Raw genomic sequence first — 23095 nt, forward strand, 5'->3', positions numbered from 1 at the left:
GATATTGCTTGGGCCATTTTCAACACTTAAAGATTCGTCAACAATATCGTTACTTATCGTAACCTACATGAGGACTGGCCAAAACTAATGATTTGTGAAGAAGAAGAAAAATCTACCATAGGTCTCTTGGCTTGGCTTTTTTTTTCCACTGCCAAAACTTTGCTATTCTGAACACAACATTCAGAAAGAGCTACGCTAGCAAAAAAACAACTGATAGTATCTACTTTTATAATTAGAAATGCAGAAATATTAAAAGTGCATTTATCCTAAGTAGGCAGGCAATTGTGACATTATGTACTTATGATACAATTCCACATCACTGCCTCCCAATAATGAATATAAAAGATGACAAACATGTGTAAAACAAGAATGCTTACACATGATGTGCTGCATCAAATAAAATGTTCCTTGATGAGACAATAAAAAGCCCATAGTTGAAATAAAGTTCAAGCAGTGCTGCAGGACTACAGATCTCAAATTGTGCTATATCAAAAGCGATAGTGCTTGATTGTTTCAGAGCTTGACGTTACAAAATCTAAATTGTTCACTAGCAAATATAAGAGCAGAGTTGAAATAGAGTTTAATCATTGCTTAAGGCAGATTTAACATTTGAAAGCACAGATCATGTGGACTGGGTCATTTTGCTGGAGGTGGAGAGCAGATTTGCAGCATTGGCCCGCTAAAGCCGGACGACAGACTGCTGCTCCAACCGGCTGATGAATTCTGAATTTCGGGGCAATTTGGGAGAACCTGGCATGAGTGACTGCGGGAAAACTGTCTGAGGTGCTTGGTTAAAGTGCTATGTTGTGGATTTCACCTACTTTTTAACTGCTTCCTGATGGGCTTGTTGGGATCCAGCCAGCGCTGTAAAATATTGATTGAGAGACACTTAGAGACACCATAACGCTTCCACAGCATGACTACATCGCCTAAATTATTCACCACTGGCCACACACACGCACACACATACGCATACATAACTATCAGAAATATGCAAACACTTTGTGTGATGATAGAAACAAACTTGCATACCACATAAATATAATAATCATTTGCCATTTATGGTTTAGATAGATATAAAGTAGGTTAGGTGGATGGCAACGGCTTTACTAATTCATGTCATGTGACAACTTTGACAAGTCACGCTGATGAACCATATTAGATTGCACAAGCGACAATAAAATCTTGTAGATAACAATTATAAGTAAAAGTAATATATATTATTAGCAAAAAATATGTGTATGTTTGCATTTAAACAATTTTGGCAAGAACAATTTAAAAAAAAAATGCACTGAAAAGAAGTCCTTTGGATTTACTTCACATCGGTTGCACGTACCTGTACATTGGTTGCATGTTTATACACACACACACACACACACACCTGGATTATCCAAACATGATACTGACCGGAACATCCGAAGAGTCATCTGCCAAATGCAGGCCAAAGTAGTCTCTTTCAGTCAGCTCCAGGTGCTTGAAGACAACGTCCTGCAAGACCTGCCCATGATCAGACTTCTGCACAGAAGGACACAATGCAGAAAATATATTTAAAATGAATTAAAAATATATATATGAATCTAAAAACGTAGCTATAAAATTGGGACACAATATTGGCTTGTAAAAAAACACAACAAAAAAAACACATTCCTTTGCAGATCTCTGAGGTATGTCCTTGTCTGTTGGCGTTACAGAAATCCTCAAGTAAAACGTCACAAGAGAGTCGGGGAGGCTAGCAAAGACGAGGGAGGAACTAATTAAATCATATCTAAGTCAGTGGAACTTCACTGCAAGTGCCATGTTGTATCAAACTACAGAGCTGGAAAGAGCATTTTCCCTCCATTGTCTGGAATATTTAAGTTCACAGAGATAAACTCATTCATCAACAATTAGCAAGAGAAAACATACAAAGAAGGAAGCTTAGCCTAAGGGGGGGGGGGGGGGGGTTATTTAGTAATATAGTAAGTCTAGCGCTGGTAATGTTAAACTGAGGTGCGCAGTAAAAATGACAGCGAATTGCAATGTGATTTCAGATCTGCTTTCTGAACACTTTGGACAAGAATTTGAGACAGATTGCAACACTTTTTGTCAACTTGTTTAGATGAACTGGATAGGTACACACAGTCAAACTGCTCATGTATCTATCTTCTATTATGATCAGCAACACATCCGCGGCAGAACCAAATCAGGGTTTGGAACTGTGGATCTACAGGTACATGGCTATAGTACAGGCAACTATTTTTGTACAGGGAAATGAAGCTTTAATTTAGAGAGAAGTGTTACCACAGAGTTGTCAGTGTTCATTGATTGATAACATCTTTAGCATAACCATAAGTCCAAGAAGAAGCAGTTAGAGTGAGAAGATAAACTGTGGACCCACGTGTGAAACAAAAATTCACATCTGATCCTGCTAAAATCAAGTGCGAGTGTGTAACCACACCATCGGAGCTCCGGCGGGAGAATACGCACATGCACACAGTCACTAACCTACTGCTTTCTTACACCTCTCTCTCTCTTTTCCCTTCTGACACACTTTTACAGCCCAGTGTGTGACTGGCGTGAACACGCGCGAGTTTCTCAACGTGTGCACAAGGCACATGCGGCAGGATAGTTGACAGTTGGCTCGTTGATATGACGGGCCTCAAGTTCCCCGGCCGTCTATTAGTCCCGTGTATGAGTGTGTCAACTGACACTGACTAACACCACAGTCTGTGCTCTGCTCACATTTTCCTTACTGCTCACTTAACTTCACAATTCACAACACATCAAAAATGGCATGGTTCAAATGGATATTATATGTTGGAGTTAGCATATTTCAAGGTTACCTGAAAAAAAACTGCAAACTATTATAATAGCCTTAATCCCCAAATGTGCACTGATTTGATTCGTGGCCATAAATATCATGTTGAATATTAAAAATCCATAGTTCCATCCATCCAAGTTATTAGACTGCTACCAGTAGGACACTGACAATAATCATTTAGCAAAGTGGTCGCATCACTTCACTAGAACTGATCGAAAAGAGACAAAATATAAATAAAGTGATATATGATTTCCCTTCTTGTGGCATACACTATCTTGCCAAAAGTATTCACTCACCTGCCTTGACTAACATATTAAGTGACATCAAATTTTTTAATCCATAGGGTAATACAGTACCTTAAAAACTGGGCCGAACTGCAATATGCACTTTTTGCCCATTAATTATTTTCGGCCTGCAGATCCATTTTGATATCAGTAAATAAAGTGTGTCCATAATGTTCAAATATGACTAGTTTGTTGTCATACAAATGTAATACCAACAATTCAATAATTGGCCATTATATTATATTTGAAGCACTGACTGCCTCTTTCTTACTAAGGATGTCACCAAGTCATAATACTTTAATACCAAAAGTAGCAATTTTTTTTATACACAACTAGAATCAATTCACTTTGCGGCTTCGACTATAGATCAACACATTTTCAGCTATGACAGCATTTTTGTTCTACCAGTATTCAATTTCAAAACAAGATTCTGTTCGAAAAGGGTGTACGAAGAAGTAAAGAAGAATATGAAAAAATTCTTTTTTTTCTTTTTCCCTAGCGCATTATTTTCATTATGCAGTAGATTGCGATTTATGTCTGTATCTACACTAGAGTGGGTTTAAACATACCGTAATTGTGGATTTAGATGTTTTTATTAATAACTAAATAAAAAATTTAGGTGTGACAACCATTATTGCCGGGGGTTACATTGAAAAAACAATGCAAAATACGGGGTTTACTATATATTCTTAAAATAGCCGGCTGTTCACTTTCTATATTATTCTCCTTTTTATTCGCCAGACTTCACACAGACACCATTCAACATACTACGATTTGCCACGAATAACACTGGCTTCTTTCAATGCATTTTTTTATATAGATTATTGAATCTTTTTCAGTTTGAAAGATATTGATATAAGATGACACACTATTTGCATCAAACACATTTCCACAAAGGCCTCCTTCCTTTTTTAAGGCTATTCATAGGCATGCTTACTGCTTCCACATTGTCTGAAGCAGCTTCCCCAAGTCAGATGTGCAAACGCTCAGCGCTCCTTTTTATTTCTTGTTCACAGGGAAGCCTCCGCCACTCCGTGTATGTGTGTTGGAACAAGTGTGGCGGTTCTAAAAGCATGAAGGGAAAATGTGCAAAGGGAGCGAACAGTCGTGCATTGTTAAAAACTGAGGCAAGAACAAGGGCGAGCATGTCCACGCATTCTTTCTGCTCTTTTTCACAACAAACTTGGAGCGCAAACTCCGTGTTCCGTGGGTACGACGGGCTGGAACTAAGCATGACATCAAACGGAAACTACGGGAAGAGTAACACAAGACAAACAACAAGGCCAAGCAAGATAGTGTGTGTGTGTAAGCACACAGACTGAGAGAAAGTATGAAGACAGAGAGTTACAGAGAAAAAAAGACAAGTGAGCAGCGGCGAGAAAAGCAGTGATTGACGACGCTGCTGAATGAGACAAACGCTCTTTGTGGTTCTCTTCATCAGTCCACCACAATCATTGACACAAATAGTGTCTCCGTGCGTGAGAGCGAGGAGACGAGACGCAGACAACGTACGCGGTGACATAGAGCATCCGAACTGCAAGGGGAAATAAAAGATTGTGACACAAAAGGGCTCATCTTCACTGAAACAACCCGAAGTACAACTTGCGGGAAAATTAACTGGCATACAAGTACTTTGTATATCACGCTTCATAATCACGACTGAATGCTGTGCTCCTAATGCTTCCTTTTACTCTGTGTAGGACTCAAAAAACACACAACACACACAAGCACGAACACAGCTCTTGGCAACAAGAGCCGGGCAAAATCTCTAATCACCAAATCTGTTTATTAGCCGTTCCGGAATTTCCATTGACATCACAAGATGAGGTGATTACGACAATTGTCTGTTGAAGATAATTAGTGACAATTACTGTGAAATACTCTTACTTACTTCAAATAGCTTGTTCAGGCTAGAACTACAACGCCAGTATAATTCCACATTAAACATTCTATTGTTTTTCCTCCGTTCACCATAAAACAATAAACAGAGTCTGTAGATTTTAAATAATTTAACATAAGTTGAAAGCGCTATATAAATAAAGATGACTTGACTTGACTTAATCAACAAACGGTGGACTCGTAGCTAGTATATCCACCTAACATGTATGTTAGGATCATCGAAGATGACAAAGTGTCCTTACTTTAGGTTTAGTTAATTGTTGTTTGTCCATAGTGTAACCCACCTTTCACCTAAAAGTCAACTGGGATGGGCTCCAGCTCACCTGGGACCCCAGTGAGGATAAGGACTGATGGATAAATCTCAACAAAAAACTGCAAAGGTCCACAAAATGTATTTTTGCAATTTAAAAAAATGAGCGACCAACTCATTCATTCATTGAGAAAGACATCATTTCACTTTTAAATATGCAATATTAATCTCCGCATGCCTCCTTTATAGTCGCATTTGAGCTACTTATTCAGTACTGTACAGTGGAACCATTAGGATCAAACACAATCAATCCAATCACTGTTCTACTTCAAATTTGTTCAGATTTCAAAATTTCACTTGTTCCTGTTGTGAAACTGAAGTAGCCCAAGGTCAACCTATTTTAATTGTAGCACTGATTGTGTCTGCAATGTTTAGTGGAAAGGTGAATGAATGGTGAGCACATCTGCCTCATCGTTCTAGGGCCAGGGCTACAAATCAGTGTTCTGGTCTTCTTCTCTTTGGATTCCCTTTTTAAAATCTGAATCCTAATCCTCAATAAGTATTTTAAGGACTTTAGGAAATCTCAAATCTAGAATTATGCATTATTATACAAAATCGTTGGTAGTAAATATTAGGAGGCTAACCTAAAATGTCAGACAGACATTATTGTCAATCATCAATAACAATTTAGGGCCGTTACTAACAAATCTTATTAGAATTGACTATCCTATTGATGATCCCATCAAATACGCAGGAAATCGCCTTGCCCCTCCTTGTTTCAAGGTAGACATTTTTGCATCGACCAATTATTGTGCTTGACTTAGCTGAGTTAGCCAATTTTTTCCCCCTAGCCTCAATAATAAACATACAGCATAATAATCGACACCATGATGAAATGAAATTTGAGCAAATTTGTTATTTCACAAGCATGTATCAGACTAGTAGCCCTTTGCACTACTCAGCAGCCAAGAAGTAGCTCTAAGGTTCACAAAGGTTGCTGATCCCTGCTGGAGATACTGTAGTGGCAATGGCTTCTCTGTGGAAAGAGCCATTTAAGTCTTCATGCAAGGTCCGACAGACCACTCCGTCTATACAATGTGTGTGCATGTGTGTTAGTGTGTGCACGTGCACATGTGTGTGCGTGTGTAGGTTCCCACCCCCACTTTCACTGACGCTTCTGTTTCCATGACAATAAGCAAGTGCCTCTGGATTTTCACTCGCCATTAGAATGAAGGCCGGTCAAGGCTAGGATCAATAGAAGTATTGTGGCTCTCAGGATGGCTGGTCTTTCCAGGAAGTTACTGCGGCTGCAGGGGTCTGATCAATGACACTGACAGAGACCGAGTCATTCATTCAGCTCCATGAGGGGAAGGGGGATTGCGGGGAATCGTGAGCAGGAAGCAGAGAGGTTGAGTGGACGAACTAAAATATTTTTATTTAGCTACTCTGTGATTGTGGGATGAGGTAGGTGCATGTCCTTTAATCAAAAACCTAACGAAATGTACATTGTGCTTGGTATTGGACATAACATTTTGTGGGGAAATTTAAATTCCCTTCCTAAAGCTATTCCTCTTTGAAGACACAGGAAGGAGCTCAACAGCCAAAGGCGTAGGCTTGCTCTTGACAACGTGCCCCAGCACCACCTGGATCAACAACTTGCACAGGAACATCCTTCTATGCTGTCAAATTGAAAGTTACACCCTTCATCAGGACGTATTTGCTTTACAATGAGCATGCAGATGTGCATTCTGTACTCAGACGCACACACACAGGGCCATGTCTACAACGGGAAGTGATGCGTCTTGAGTAATGATGTTAGAAGAATTGTGCATGTTTTGTGAGTCACAACAGGGATTATTCTTATGAGGTAGTCATTCTTGACATGTATATTACAACAAAGGGGAATTACATTTGTCCTCGCATCTGGTGATAGACTGCTGTAATATCAGTCGCCACCAAATTTACATCTAATTTTATGTAAGACTCCACTGGCTGTAAATGTGAAAAACACAAACAGACATGCAAAAAGATTTGAACCCAGCGTCGTCACTCTCCTCCATCACCGTTCTTAATCAACCACAGAAATCTGAATTTTGGTGCATGTAATAGGACAACCAGCATAAAAATACACAGTAAAGTTCTGGAAAATGCAGGTTAGCATTAGAGTGAACCTGTTTTTTGTAAATATCTTATACGAACTCAAGCAGTATTATTTGGAGGTAGGACCTAAAAGCATCTCAAAGCTGAAAGTGAAGTTCCACTGAAGTACTTACGCTGACTTTAAAAGCTTGGACGGTGTTGTCCAGCAGCAGTACGTTGCACACAACCTGTGTGTGGTGCCTGTCTCGCTCCAGCTCCGTCGCCCGGACATTGTAGGATCTGCCAGCAGGCAAGCGGAAGCGCGCGCTCATCACGCTCCTACCAGGGTCTGTGAAGTTAAATAAAAAAACACACACACAACAGGAAAGAGAAGTTGGTGATGAGTGAAACAAAAACATAGCAAATAAATACAAATCGCAGTGTCAACAGGGCAATGTCGGATCTGTGAACAAAAATGATTGTACATGGCACAATGCCATTGCGATAAAGCAGCAAATCCATATAAAGTATGATGATGATGTGCCTTCCATCCCCCATCACGGCAAAATAGCTAGAAAGATTATACAAGCAAAGACTTGCAGCGCAAAGAATGCTTCATGTCTAAAGAATGTCAACGAGTACCAAAGAAGCAGCAGATTCCCTCTCAGGGAATGTGGAAAATACACTGCGACCGAGTACGATAGCACTTTACTAAGGGCTACTTTGAAATAAAATGCCACATAAATAAAATACCAAAACAGATTTGAAATGCTAGAAAAGATTAGAAGTCTATTGATCCATCCATCCCTTTGTCTTTTTTTGCTCTTGATTATCAATTACTTACTAGCTTGAAGCTTCTGTTTACGTCACATTTGCTTTCAAGCTAGCGGTTGTTTAACCACTTCTCCCACACAAAAAAAGTTCATCTTGACCCCTCTTATTCTTAGCAACTATTGGCCTATCTATTTCCTTTGTGTCAAGAACTCTAGGGAAAAAAATGCAACAAACCAGTTAGTCACCATACATTACATTTCCGTCGAGTTAGCATCAATTACATTCCACAGAATACACTCTTTTCAGCATGTTGTTCTGATGCCGGTAAATGTTCAAACTAGGTTCTGCTTGGTTTTAATGCGCCTTTTGAAACCATCGTTGTAGACTATGCTGAGGAATTGTGTAGACATCTCAGGGGCTAATAGATCTTTTGGCCACCATAATTCACCATAAGTGTTATTCAAGCGGAATCTTAGGGCCCATCCCTTTTGCACTCTACAGGCTCCCTTAGAGATGTCGCGGGCAAATTTGAAGGTACTCGTTTGCTCATAACACTTGTATGCAAATAATTTCCACATTTCCAGAACATCTTTAAACAGATGAGAAAAGTTTACTGCATGACTGCAATTGAAGGCTGGATATCTCACAATTCTCAGAAAAGCTGAAGTTCAATAAAAATTAGTTTGAAAAACCCTTGCAGGCCATAGATAAATAAAACTAAACAAATCAAAACGAATGGCCATAATAAGTAAGGCCGGGTGGAGAGTGTCCTCTTGTGCCGCGTAACGATCTATTCTTATACTGTTGCGCAAACTACTGTCATTGCGTCCCATTCTTTATCTCGAGGTGTGTATATTGGGACCATCGCATGCCAAGAGCTCCTTTTATAAATCAATCAATCGCCTATGGTTAATGTAACAATTACAACATTTTCACTAAAGATGATGATGTAAAGATGAAGATATCTCTTGAGTTTTTCACTTTCTGTTGTCACGCAGATCAGCAAGTTTGGGTGTGCAACTGTGCATATAATGAATATTGCACAGTATGTTGTACTGCATGATATCTGTTGGACACTGCACCTATGGGTTGGATTTGAAAAGGGAATTGTTGTATTGTTGTGGGTGGGGGTGGGGGTGGTGGTGGGGATTTATCTCCTTCCTACATGATCCATCATGGCTGTAGTCATACTGTATTATGTCCCCTAAGAGTCATGGTCCTGTCATTGGGCACCACTTGCTTTTGTGCTAAGGCTCTGCGAGCACATTAGGGTTTGTAAGAATGTTGAATGGTACTCTGCACGTGTGAGCTGCTTGTTGTGAATATCCTTGCAGAAAGATTTTTATTATATGAATCTGAATCTAGTGCTAGGAGTAGCAAAAGCTCAACTATTTACATTTACAAAATATAGTGCATAACTTGTATGGTGGTGTTACAGTGGTACTTTGACTTACGAGTTTAATTTGTTCCTTAACCAAGCTCGTAACTCATTTTACTCTATAATCTTAACTATTTATGCAATGTCAAATTTCATCCCCTAAAAAAAATAGTTTTTGTAACATTTCAATAAATAAAGTATGGCTGTATTATAAATATAAAAACATACGAAAACTATGTAAAGAGCATGTAAACAAATAAACTGGTTTTATAAAGTGTAATTAAGCCAAAAGTCTCACACACGCTGCCAAATGTCTTTGTTGATGTGCCTTTAAGAGGTGCGGTCAGTGAGTGACATCAGGAGTTGGGTTTGGCCTTTTTGCATCGATGCCCCATGCTCCTTGCAAGTGCTTTCATTTTGTATTGGCGTTTTACAACTGTTTGTCCAATTCAATAAGTCAGATTCAATACATGGCTCAACTTGCTCTTAACTAAAATTTTGGCTTGTAACACAAAGAAATCAATCAAGCGACAGCGCTCAACTCGAGAGAGAAAAAATTATAATAATTTCGGGCACTTGTAAAAGTAATGCATGAAGCATGTGAATCCAAAAAAGTCTATTTGTACCTGGTAGATGTGTTTACGGTATTTAATTTTTTTTTAACAACGATTTTTCTTTTATCAACCATTAAGTTACAATGACAGTACAATTTTAATACAAAATGTGACACTGCTGTGTTTCCAGTAAAGGGAAATACCCCTCCTGCAATTGGCTGGGCTTGGCTCCAGCTCACCCAAAAACCATGAGGGCAGGCTCTAAACAAACTGAATGGTCGGATCGGGTGAATAGGAAACAGTACCTAGATTTGCATAACACCAAGAGACAATTAAAAGGTCAAATACATAGCAAGAAAAATCCAAGTCTTAAGGTCATGTTTACATGCTGTACCAATGTGATAGCAATTACATGGAACACCATTCTTTTATGAGTGATCAATACTTTCAGATGGCTGTGTACACAAAGAGAAAGCTTTCCTGGTCAACATACGAAAGCACCAAAAAGCAAGACGAGGAGAAGGCAGAGATTGAAGCAATGCTGAATGCTGAAGGAAGGGACGAGCGGACACTCTACTATCACTGGCTCACAGTGGGATACATAAATGATGAGGCCTGACACACAGACAATCCCCACAGGCTGGCTCGCCTTCCACTGCTCTCTTCTTGTCCGAACAGTTTTGTGCCATCCATCTTAAGACAAATGCATCACATATTCACTGAAGAATGTGTGAATCTAATTACACTGCTTTTCCAATGATAAATCTGTATGCTGTATAAAATGAACTGGCTGAATACAGTGGCAGTGCTCCATTTAAATAACCCTTAGCATCACACAACTGGGAATTTGACCAACATTCTGAAAAAATATGACTCTTAAATCGATGTATTTTTTTTTTAAGTTAAACCGTTCATGTGCAGTTAATAAAGAATCTACGGTTTTAACCGTTTGAATCAGGAAGGGATCATTACTATTTTAATTTTCCCATGGGGAAAGAAATTGCTGTTTATTATTATTACTCTAACAAATAATTCTATCTATATAAATCTCACAAATATGGAAAAAATGGAAAACTAGGGGGGAAAAACGAATCCCCAAACTACAATTTTAAGGACCAACATGAAATTAAGTCAACGCGCGAAAAAGTCTAAAGCACCCATGTCCGACATTGACAGGAAGTCATAGCTTTTGGATTAATGTCCCCTTTTTGGGTGAAATCAAGGCTCATACTTTGGGCAACAAACATAAGTGAATTTGCCCAAATGAACCCCACACAAATAGGTATCCGAGGCAGATTGATGACCATACAGTGAAATTTGTTCATCATTTGTCATATTTGCCATAATAATGGGCCTAAAAAGAAAGACTCCTTCATTGCAAGATAGTTACGGCTTTAAAGCTTTATTCTTTGCTCAGTTCTGCTCTGCTGTCAGATTCGGACGCTTCCGAAGTCCTATTCCATCAATCTACTTATTCTGCTGTAACATCGACCAATTCGCAAATGTTGACTCAAACTATTTTATAATTTTGTACTTCACTGTAGTCTTCTCTTTTCCCTGCTGAGCTGGACAGGACAGCCACACTCACCAGAGAGAAGGATCTGGTACTCCGGAAGCACGCTAACATTATTGCTTCCTGCAGGCAGCAATGCTTACAAACTGTGTGTGTGTGTGGGGGGGTGGGGGGTGCGCGTGTGTTCCTATTTGTGTGTCCCAAGACCCAACAGTCTTGTTCTCTGCTGGGCTCCTCCGGCGCTCTCTCAGCTTATTGTAAACACAGACAGTCCCGCAACCATTCCTGTCTGCGGGAACACACTCATATAAATACATGCATAAAACACCCATACTGTCACATATCACCATGCACACAAACACCAAACAGCCGTATCCGAATAGTTCAAGCTTACATGCACTGTAAAATATCTAAACATTGCAAAATGGTGTCACTCAAAACAGTCAATCACCCAGCCAACTATTCTACCCAGTTGCTAAAGAAATAAAGTCTTCAAAAGAAATTACACAACAAACATCGTCTCTTCAATTGTTGAACTTCACTTGAACTATACTTCTTGTATTTACATCCTAATTTATTCAAGAGATGAGCCATGAATTGTATTGTTTCTGGAACAATTGAAATGAAACTAGGCCACATACAAACAGGTGGTCAACTGCACTTATACCAGCGTGGGATCTTACACGGCTGATGAGTTTTCACAATTATGAACAAAATAAATGGAGAAAAAAAAAAGTTGTCCTTGAAGCTGTTATATAATACAATATGTTTTATAAATAACTATAAAACAATTATATGTGAAACAACCCAAACAGGGTCGCTAAAGGGGAGTGAAAAATTCCTTCTCCTGATTACCCAGCCAGTGTGGGCACAACACTGTGGGTTTGTCTGTATCCGCCAGAAAGTCACATTTAACTTGTAAACTTCCACATAGACAATAACACAAGCCGCCGGCATGCACACCAAAAGAAACTGCCAAGCAGTCCAACTTAGAAGGGTTAGTGGGAAGACTATAACTTCTCTGAGGAGCTCAGAAGCCAACAATAATACTTTTTATAATTTCCTCAGGAAGGGGAAGCAGAGTTTCCGAGTACACTGCACTAAGTGAAGAAGTTTTGCACAAAATGGATCAAACACATCACGGTAGCTGGCCCTAAAACTCGCTAAACGTTGAGGTGACGTTCAGTATAGTTTGGTCAACTGTACACCGAAAGGTGCAACAATTCAAACCACTGAATCTAGACACGTGAAATGAGCCATGTTGTAGGGTTCAGTGACTGTCAAGCGATTCACAGATTAACTTTAACTAAATGGCAACAAACAGCTTTAAATGATTGAATGATTTAACATTGCAACACGATGCATGTATTGAGTTGATTAATTCCCCCACTCTTAACGTCATACTACAGTTAAGAGTGCTACTATTTCAATTAGTTTATCACAGTGTCAATAAAAACATTTTCTTCTTCTTTTTTTTTGCCTTAATTCTCTGTTGAGGTTGATTCCAAACTGTGATGGCCAATCCACGTGTAGCCAACTAAACTCATCCACGTGACCAACTGTGGCTTTTTTTTTAATTATTATTGCAATGCCAGAAAATGTCATGGCCAGGCCTGCATTTCACCTTTGAGGACAAATGTTTAGTTTTATGAACATTAAAATGACATTTATGTGATTGTCAGTCCACTCTTGATTCTCCCAAGCAAACCTTTCTTGTTTTGTCACTGACAAGTGCAATGCAGTTACTGGATAATCCAACAGTTTGCCTAACTTCTTTGGTTAAGGTCCTAAAAATATTTGTGTACATGTGTACCCCGCTTAAAATAGTTGTGTACGTGATCACATTTGGGGCATACATTGAAAATAAGATAAGCCAGGCAGCAGGCAGACAAGACATGTTAGGGCTTCCGCTTTGTATTTTAAATGCATTACACAGCTACACAAACAACAAGGTAGAACGAGGCCCTGTATGGAATGACCTTCTGTAAATACATGAATGAAAAGCATGCGTCAGTCGACCTGGATTCACAGACTAGAACACGTCTGATGCTGTACCTCACGACTTTCACCAAGCTTCATATTATATGGGTTGGTTGTGCAAGTTTTGCCATTTGTAAAGTTGCCCCTAGATACTGCAAAGGTCGTTGCTGTGGTTGGTCTGATATACTGTATACACTTTATTGGCTGTTGCTTAAAAGTCAGCCAACATAGAGTTAGTTGCAAGACAAAAAAGAAAATAATGTGGTTAGATTAAACCATTACTTTCAATGTTTTTTAACAAGAATACTCCTTTCAAATATATCAAGTGTACTAGGTCAGCACACCAAGAGACAGTATGTAAAACACATAACACAGAGAAAGTGATGCAGGCTTTAAAGCAGCACATTCTTCTTATTTTTTCCCCCTCTTTCCTACTGACTTTTACACAATCAAATGTTATCAAATTTGGCTATACTAGTGCCACAGCTTCTAGTGGTCACATATAAATACTTATGGTGCAGCTCCAAACACTTTGCGTCTCAATAATAACAAGGCCAATGTGTAATAGATGTTGTTTTGTGTGTATATATATATATATATATACACCAATGGTGCTTTGAGATATGACTGACCCAAGACACAAGATAGCATGTAGCCAACTTCTTACTTTGATGAAAAAATTGGAGATACAAGCTCTGTATTTTGCCAGACAACTCAACACACTTCACAACAAGCAGATATTTGGCAGATAGTGAACAATTCCTCCAAAAAAGAGAATTAACCCTGTTTATTGCCACACCCAGTGGATGTTCACTGTCAAACTAAACATTACACTGAGAATTACATGTGTCTTTTTATGCAACCACATTTGCCTGTAAATCAGCTAGCTTAATGCTAATGCTGAAAGGGAAAAAACATAACGTATAGCATCTATTTGGCAGTGGTATAACGTTTTAATCAATGGATATTTGAACACAAATGTAGAAACATACAAAGGCAGGGATGAACACACCATTGCTCGAGATTGAACAACTTCGGATTAATCAATTTTTTCAGTTGGCAATTCGCTGTGTATGCCTCTTAACACAAGCTCGTTCACTTACTCTCCACATCAATCCCATTCAGACACTCGCTCATCTCCAACAATCAGATATACCTTTATTGCCTAATGCAGACAGTTGCAAATTGTAAAACTAACACAAATTTCTGTAACAAAACTGCAGGGTCGCTAATTGCTAAAGAATATATAGTGGTACCTTAGAGTTTAAACATAATTCGTTCCTGCGAAGTGTTCAAAGTCCGAATTATTCAACCTCCGAAAAAAAAATTCCCATAGGAAAGAATGTAAATGCAATGAATCCGTTCCCAAGCTCCAAAAACAGAAAATTCCTATTTTAATTTCTATTTATGTTTTTTACATTTATACCCTGTACAGTATTTAAACAATAAAAAATACCTTACCTTTTTTATTGTGGTGTGATAGCATCAGTGATGATAAATGCTATGTTAATGCTAGCTTTAGTTCAGTGCTGAGTTTGTGTATTATATTGGGCATATTGTTAGACTACTAAGCGGTCATTGCGTGCGTTGTTTAACGACAGGCACGTTGTTGAACAGCTAAGGGGGGTCCTCGTGCCAGTATTTACAGAAGTAGTCACGGTAGTTACAACGGCGCGATAATCTCCTTCCTAATTCCACTGTGGTTCGTAGCACTGTATGTTTTTCTTTGCTGCCACTGGCACTGTTGGCTTTTTTTGGGCCCATGGCGAAGAAAATGGTCGTGGAAAAATCTAAATGCACTCGCGAGTAAGGAGCACCTCCGAGTGTATTCACGATCTGACTGGAAATGAGCAGTGCATCGTCTCAACTACCGCAACGTGAGCATTCGGCATTGCTCGGCTTCACTCGGCTACCCGTTTTCAAGATATGTTCGTCTTCGCTTGCTTTGCTTGGGTGTTCAAACTCTGACAATGAGTTCAAACTCCGAGGCATTTTTTACTCAAATTTTGGGGTTGAAGTCTGAATTGTACGAGTTCCGAGACGTTCAAACTCCGAGGTTCTACTGTAATAAGTATTAACCCGTTGTTTTATCACAAGAGGAGGGAATGCTTTGCAATAACGTATTGCAAACCTTCAGTTATTGGATTGTTGCAAGATCTTAGAAGATCTGACTGACTGTCTGTGAGACCACTAAAGCCATGACAGTGGTGATTAAAAACAAAAAAAATAGTAAACATTTTGGTTTCGGATTAGGAAAGGTTGTATTAGCCCAATTAGAATACCAGGGTTGTGTAGGAGGGTTTTGAGGGCATGTCTTTGTACCACTGGTTGTACAAAGAGTCGAAGATGAAGCGATGCATGTGGGTGGAATACATTTTGATGGGTAAACAGGGCCAAAACAGGAAAGCGTGGGATTAACCTGAAAAGCACGCTAGCCAGAAGCCACTAGTTCAACAAAAAAAAAAATGCAGAAAAAGCTTCTTTTTTTTTTGTCCTTTAACAGAAGGAAATTTGTGTCTGGAGTAATCCTGATTCTTGGCCACAATTTGCAGCATGCCCATTACAAGGTGCATGCACAGCTTAATGTGTTAAACAGCTGATACAAATCTCCCAGCACTGGGCTTTCTTAGAAAAGCTTTATTTCTGCTGGCATCATTCAACCGGGCCAAAGTCCTGACTCAGAGGAACAGCCTTTATTTTATCAGTGCTGGCACAGCTTTGACACCAAATACTGCGTGGCATTTAGGGAGCTTACCCAACGTTGAATCTAAATAGTCTGAGTAAAAACTGGTCTCAAAAACAGTGTCAAATTCTGTCATTTTTATGTGTATTATCGTGTTGCTAATCATGGTCATGCTTTCGTTTGCACAATTGGAATGTAACCCCTATTTTTTTATTTAAAAAAAAATGACATCTAAGATACTAAATAAATACTTGTGGTTTGAGTTAGATGTCCAGGATCATTACAGGAGTTATTATTTAATTCAGTAATTTACAGAAATCTGCATTGCAAGTTTTAGACTCATGCACGTACACAGGAAAGGGGTTATATATTGAGAGGATATGATTGTTTTAAATTAATCTGACTTTACACAAAAAAAGCTGTTTCCTAGGATTATTTTCCCCAACGCGATGTGGAGGTAATCCTTCATCTTTTAGATTTGCTGATGTCAAACAAGATAATAATTTAGTATACCATTTGACATATAAGGGAATCTTCTTCCCAGAAGATTTCCATTCCATTTAATATCAATGAAGCTAAAGAAACCAACAACAAAGTGCAACTGTACTAAAACATTCCAATAAAGAACATTCTCCAACAGCAGCATCTGAGAATGTCCCTTAATCAGCCTGAGGACCAAACATGACCTACAAAACTATAAAGCATAAATATAAGTCGGTTAGCCACTGTTAATCAGGTGCTAGGCTAATGTTTAAGTAGCGCTAAAATATGCAAAGACAACCCAGGCCCGATGATGTGTTCCGGGCCGTCCCGTATAAAAGTGTCCAAGAGCTGTTATGCATTGTCCTCTTCTGCTGGCACTGAGGGCAGGCAGAACTACTGTGAGTCAAGAGCTGTTATGCATTGTCCTCTTCTGCTGGCACTGAGGGCAGGCAGAACTACTGTGAGTCAGCCAACCCCCCCCCCCCCCCCCCCCCGCATAACGCTGAAATCAGAGAAACCACAAGAATGTAACAGCTTCTGTTATTATCCCTCCCTGCTGCCTCACGTCCTGATAGCTTGCCCCACAGTGAGGCTGCCTGTTTCCCCTACTCGTCTTGTTCTCTCTCGCACACACCCCCCCCCCCCCACACACACACACACACACACACACACACACACACACACACACGCACACCACCCCCCCCACACACACACACACCTTATACATACACAAATACAACCTGAATCACACCAATGCATTTTATTTCCCACTGTGAGTGGCTCCGAACACAAGGTGTCCGACACACAGTATACCAAACAGATCAATGGACTGAAGGAATATGAGCCAGAAACAGTCTTAGCTGCAGGCACTGTCCAAATTTTCATGTGCACACGCACACACACACACACACGCACGTTTTAGTATTTGTCATAGTTTAAAGAAGCATGAAAAGTGTCCAAAATTCTAAGAGCAGTGGATTTTCACTAAAGCAGAAAAAGTTAGTCATTCAAGTGGTGTATTAACTGAGTAATTTGTTAATTATACATCTTCTGATTTTTTTCATGTTTTGTGTTTCAGTGCCATACTCGACAAGAATGCAAGAGTTACTTTTTTTTTCTTTTTCTTTTTTGTAACGTTGCTAATAAATAACCCGGAATAGCAAGGATGGGCATTTGACTACATTTCCATGATTGAATATGGGGAAAACTAACAAAAAGGGTTGGGAAAAACCTCTCTGAATATTATTAACACCTGTTTTCATGCCCAGGGTCCGACCAACATTAACAGTGGCCCGATGCAATGGGCCACCTGAAGTTTGCTGATGATGACCCGACCAGTACAAATTTCATGAAATAAATTATTCAAGTGGATAAAACTCAAAATATTGAATATTAGATAAAAGCAAGACATTCATCAGATGTTCGCAAACTGTTTTCATGGTCGCCAACAGTTTTTCTTGTTGTTATCAAATTTGGAATATGTTCAAAATGTCTTTGCGACAAAAGTGTTTGCAAACGTCTTTGCAACCTTGGATGAACCCAGATGGGAAAAACAACATTCGCTTCGCTTCATGTGCACACACTCGCAAACCTTCTCCGCTCAGTGACATACAGAATTAACAAAGGGTGAAAACAGGTGTACGCTGCAGTGTTTTTTTGGTTGTTGTTTTTTTGTTTAACAATTTGTTGGTTTCAAAATACAATACAATACAACATATTGTTCCCATATGAAAACCTTACGGTGAACTTTGGGGTGGGGGGCTACTAGAACAAAAGTGTAATTGCACATCCACTACAGTAGGTGGCACTGCAGTGGCACTCTCATTGTCAGAGAGTGCACAGGGACTTTAAACTCTAATGTGTAGGGCTTTTTTTCCCCTGAGCATGCATTCACACAGCACAGAGCTAGAGATACGCTATGCAGTGAACAAACCCTTAAGAGACACCATAGAAAAATATTTAATAGGGATTAAAAGAATGAGGGATCGTGAATTTTTCTTCTTCTTCCTAATTGGGTGCAACAGCAATTAATTGAGAAGTACTGGCATCATCTGATGTGTAGAGTACATAGACAATTCTATATCTGACCTGAACTAATCATGTTAGCCATGACCATCTAAACAATGTCAAAAGTCGCAAAATACGAAGCCAGAATCCTAGCATGAAATCAAACCAATGTTATGTTGTAATAATTTTTGTTTGTTTCGGTGTTAACATTAGATACGGAATTGTTTATGTTTCCTTCCACACATAGAGCCAAGTAAGAATAACTTTACTGTGCTAGATGTCCCAGAAATAGCAGTGTCGAGAGAATGGTTAGGAGCCAAGATGCAGCTGCAAATTGAAAGCGGGTCCAAATGCCAAGAAAAGTAAAGTTAAAAGATTAAAGTACCACTGATTGTCACTCCCACCTAAATGGGGCGAAATTCATTCTCCACATTTGACACATCCCCTGAGGGAGCGGTGAACAGTAGCAAGGGCCGCGCTCAGGAATCATTTCACCAATCAATTCCAACCCTTTAACGCTGAGTGTCAAGCAGGGCGGCAACGGGTCCCATTTTCACCGTTTTTGGTATGACCCGGTTAAGGATTGAACTCCCAACCTCCCAGTCTCAGGGCGGACACTTCACCAGTAGGCCACTGAGCTGAATACACATTTAATTGATTCTGCTCATTTATGGTTTGTAAAGCACAAACTCATCGCCTGTCAATTTAAAGAGTTGGACAGAAAACACTGAAAAAGTACGGCTAACAAACACTGTGACTTGATCATAAATATTGAACAGGCCTAACATTTACAGTTGTCACTCAGTACATGTAAAGTTACGTAGGTTTATGCTGTTATTATTTTTGTGGTTGAGACTTTCTCTCTTTCCTCTTTGTTTCTCTAAAAACCTCATTCTGTCTGACTGCATGTCCAATAAATACCCATCTCAACACAAACTGCAACCGTAATAACATGTGAACCTCAAAAGGGGACAAAGCAAACTGTTCCTGGCTCTGACCAGCAGTGCGGAAGCAACTGTGAGCTTTGACCTCTCTTGGTATCCCGACTACAAGTATAACAGCTGCTTCTAAAGAGGGGGGGACAAACTAAGCTCAGTTTGTACATTAGGAAAGTTAGGGCTGGAAAAAGTGTCAACACTTTTTTAGAAAATTAGTTTCGGTGTGAATCTTTGATGCATGTGCTTATAAATGTTCATGTGTTGCTGTGTTCTTGCTCAATGTTGTTGCTGGGCAAAATTGGCAGAAGACAAGTCAAAACTAGCACTGTAGTATAACTCTTGAGTCAAGAATTGGAAGCCAGCTGTACTTACATACCTGAGGTGTGTACATGTGGGGGTTGGGCTTTACACACCAGAAGAAAAAATCTTATGGGACATTACAGTATATACACCCGTGGTTGTCTTAAAATAACATTGGTACATATTTCCTGAATAGGTGTCAGGAAGCAAGGAATGACATTGTCGTCAAATGACAATACCCCCATTTTCACCTTCTGATTGGGAGACAGTTTACTTTGGACACCAAACATACAGAAAAGGTCATCTGTTTGTGACCGGGAGGTTACGTCTCTTCACGGCCTAATACAATGGCTGTGTCCAAATGTCCACCCTTATCCCCTAACCCCTCATTCACTACATAGCCCCGCGCTATATAGTGGCCTAATATGTACTGCCCTCATTCTGTTTGGCGATTCGGACAGCCAGCTCACTACTTTATCCTCGTTGCATATAACGTGACCGCCGTACCTGTCACGACGCACCGGAGCATAAATCTCCGACTTATTTATTGTGAATGAAAATGTTTCAAAACTGTACTTGTACATATTTTCAACTAAAATTAATTAATTATTTCCGGTGTTTATATTTAATGCATCACTTTGATTCTCGCGCTTGCGCTGTCGCTCACGTCATGTTTTTTTCATATTCCCAATGCACTGTGGTCTGTATCAACCCGGTTGAGTGACCATTGATGTTTACTACTTTTCAGAGTGCATTGTGGGTAATTTTGAATAGCCTACATTTTCGCTCCCTGGACATTCGGACACCCCTACAAAATGCCCTCAGTAGGGCACTATATAGGGAGTAGGGTGCACATTCAGACACAGCCAATGTCTTTGTTGTGTACATTCTACTGTGTGTCTTGGGGCTGGACGATGAATCAATATCAATACGTACTGTGAAGATTCGTGATATCGTGCAAAAGCTGTACAAATGTGAAGGATTACAAACACCGTCAAAACTAGTCGGTCAGACGCATAATGGTTATTATTTATTTATTAACGAGTGTGCAATCCGCTCTGTCGGTTAAAAACAAATTTATCCACTTTATGCTCATTTTGGCCTTGTAATTACATTTTAATTACCGTACATCCACTATGATCTTCAGGAATTGTGGTTTTATGCACAACTCGAAGATGTAAAAAAACAACAACAACTCTTGTTTTAATTAGGGATGCACGATAATGGTATTTTCAACCAATACCGATAAAACAATAATTTAGAATGTGCCGATATCGATAACCGATAAGTAAGCCGATAATTGTTTGCAAAATTAACTTGAATACAAATATACTTTTGAGTCCTACTATAAGTACAAATACATAGAAACATTTGTAACGCACCATGAAACTGAATTTTATTGATATCTCTGCTTCAAAGACCAAAAAAACAGTAACTAATTTTGAGTTTGCCAAAACAAAACTGTCATGTTTTAAAAATTCAACAAAAAACTGTGAGGGTAACATTTTGGGGAAACACATCTTGAGCCACAACCACAACAGATGGACCAACGCGGCAAGTCTATTATTATCGGCGCATTTCTTTATTATCTGGTTTATCAGTTTGACGTCAAATTGTCAGCAACCGATATTATCGTGCATCCCTAGTTTTAATTAACCAAATGCCAACAACCTTGGATTATAAAAGTCCTATTTTGGGATTTCCAGTGAACATTGTTTGATTAATGTCCACGGTTCTATATTGGGTGGCTAATTTCATCATAAACCACTATTTACGCTTCTGTCAAAGTAATGAAAGAACACGCTTGCTTTGATGGCACTGGAATCTATATGGAAGCATGTTGACTTACTTTGCGAGACATTATTATAAGCGGAGAGGGACATGAACGACTCCTAAATATTGGTTTGTCATAAAGAGCGATTCAAGTTTGTACAGTATGTGCAATTCAAAATGTGAAAACATTCAAATGTACACAAGCACAGACAATCAGTCAATCTGTTTCCGACACGATATCAGACTAAGAGGTGTATGATGTTGAGAAATAGTAAGTTAAAAAAAAAAAGTGAAATACATGGTTCCCACATACTTGTTCAATACCCTCTTCCGTAGTGTGTCATCATTTATTTTCTTCAAGCACCTTCTCAGTCACCAGCAGACCAATTGACAAAGCTCCTCTGCGTTTTTGACGGCAATGTCAACTGTACATATAGTCAGTCCAAAATGTTGCATATTAAATTTAAGAACACTTCCTAAAATTATACACGGTAGTTACAATTTTATAGAGATTCTGGTACGAAGCCGTTTACGGCCCTAATATAATCTCTGGAAAATGGCATTCATATCAAGTTCTCTGTAAAAGATCCTAAGCAACGATAAACTCTATGAAGTCTTAAGATTTACTGCCTTTCTAATCTATCCAACAGAACATGGGGTAAACCTCACTGCAAGTGACGCAATCTATGTACCACTAGTATGTCTAGCTATATATGCACATTTTATCCAAACAAATGTTGTAAATCAAAGCAACATTCAAGTGACAGGCCAGTTTTCGTGTTGTGTCAGTTGAAATGCTATTTTAACTGTGTGGCCTCATCAACAGACCAACAGAAAGACTCAGCACAGACCAACTGACTCTCTTGAGGCATCTGGCTGAACAGTTTGCGATGGCTGTTAGTCTGGTTTAATTTGAGCAGCGCTAGTGGGCCAGCACTAGAAAGGACATTGACTCAAGACGAGAGTAATCCAAGTGCTCTACCCATGTTTTGCTACATTAGGCCACATTTCTCGTCATTACAGTTACAAGATAGTCGACGTTCGAGAATCAATCTGAAACCGAAGCTCAAGTAACTTGCCAAAAGGTCCCTTGGTGTTCCGCCACTTAAGAGTAAATCTGACCAAATAAGTCTATCGATAGCTCTGCAAACGACTCCAAACTGGACTGCAAGCTTTCCAGGGGGTTCCAGTTGGATGGGCAGGCAGCTGGTCCACTTGGTTAAACATGAACAGGCTGCTCTTTGACAAGGCTGTCACCAGCGGACGGCAACGGTCAAAGGAAGCCTGGGCCCACTCAAATAAATGAAGGGTTCTAAAAGGTAAACTCGACTCTATTTGAAATTAGTCCAGTTGTGCATTTTAAACAAATAACTAACTAAGCAGTAGATCATGTCTAAGCT

General features: G+C 39.4%; 1 protein-coding gene across 1 annotated transcript in view; it reads right to left on the minus strand.

Moving 5' to 3' along the window:
- ptpn4a (protein tyrosine phosphatase non-receptor type 4a) overlaps positions 1–23095 on the minus strand; it is a 52196-nt gene that overhangs the window by 24301 nt on the left and 4800 nt on the right. Inside the window, exons 2-4 of the mRNA XM_086091181.1 lie at positions 7507–7661; positions 1408–1515; positions 822–864 (exon numbers count right to left, since the gene is read on the minus strand). Of these exons, the coding sequence (XP_085947307.1) occupies positions 822–864; positions 1408–1515; positions 7507–7644 (289 nt within the window). The 5' untranslated portion in view covers positions 7645–7661. The remainder of the gene's footprint in view (positions 1–821; positions 865–1407; positions 1516–7506; positions 7662–23095) is intronic.

Source organism: Leptonotus elevatus, chromosome 12, assembly GCF_054856555.1.
Source record: "Leptonotus elevatus isolate MCC_2025b chromosome 12, RoL_Lele_1.0, whole genome shotgun sequence".
NCBI classification, from domain to species: Eukaryota; Metazoa; Chordata; class Actinopteri; order Syngnathiformes; family Syngnathidae; genus Leptonotus; species Leptonotus elevatus.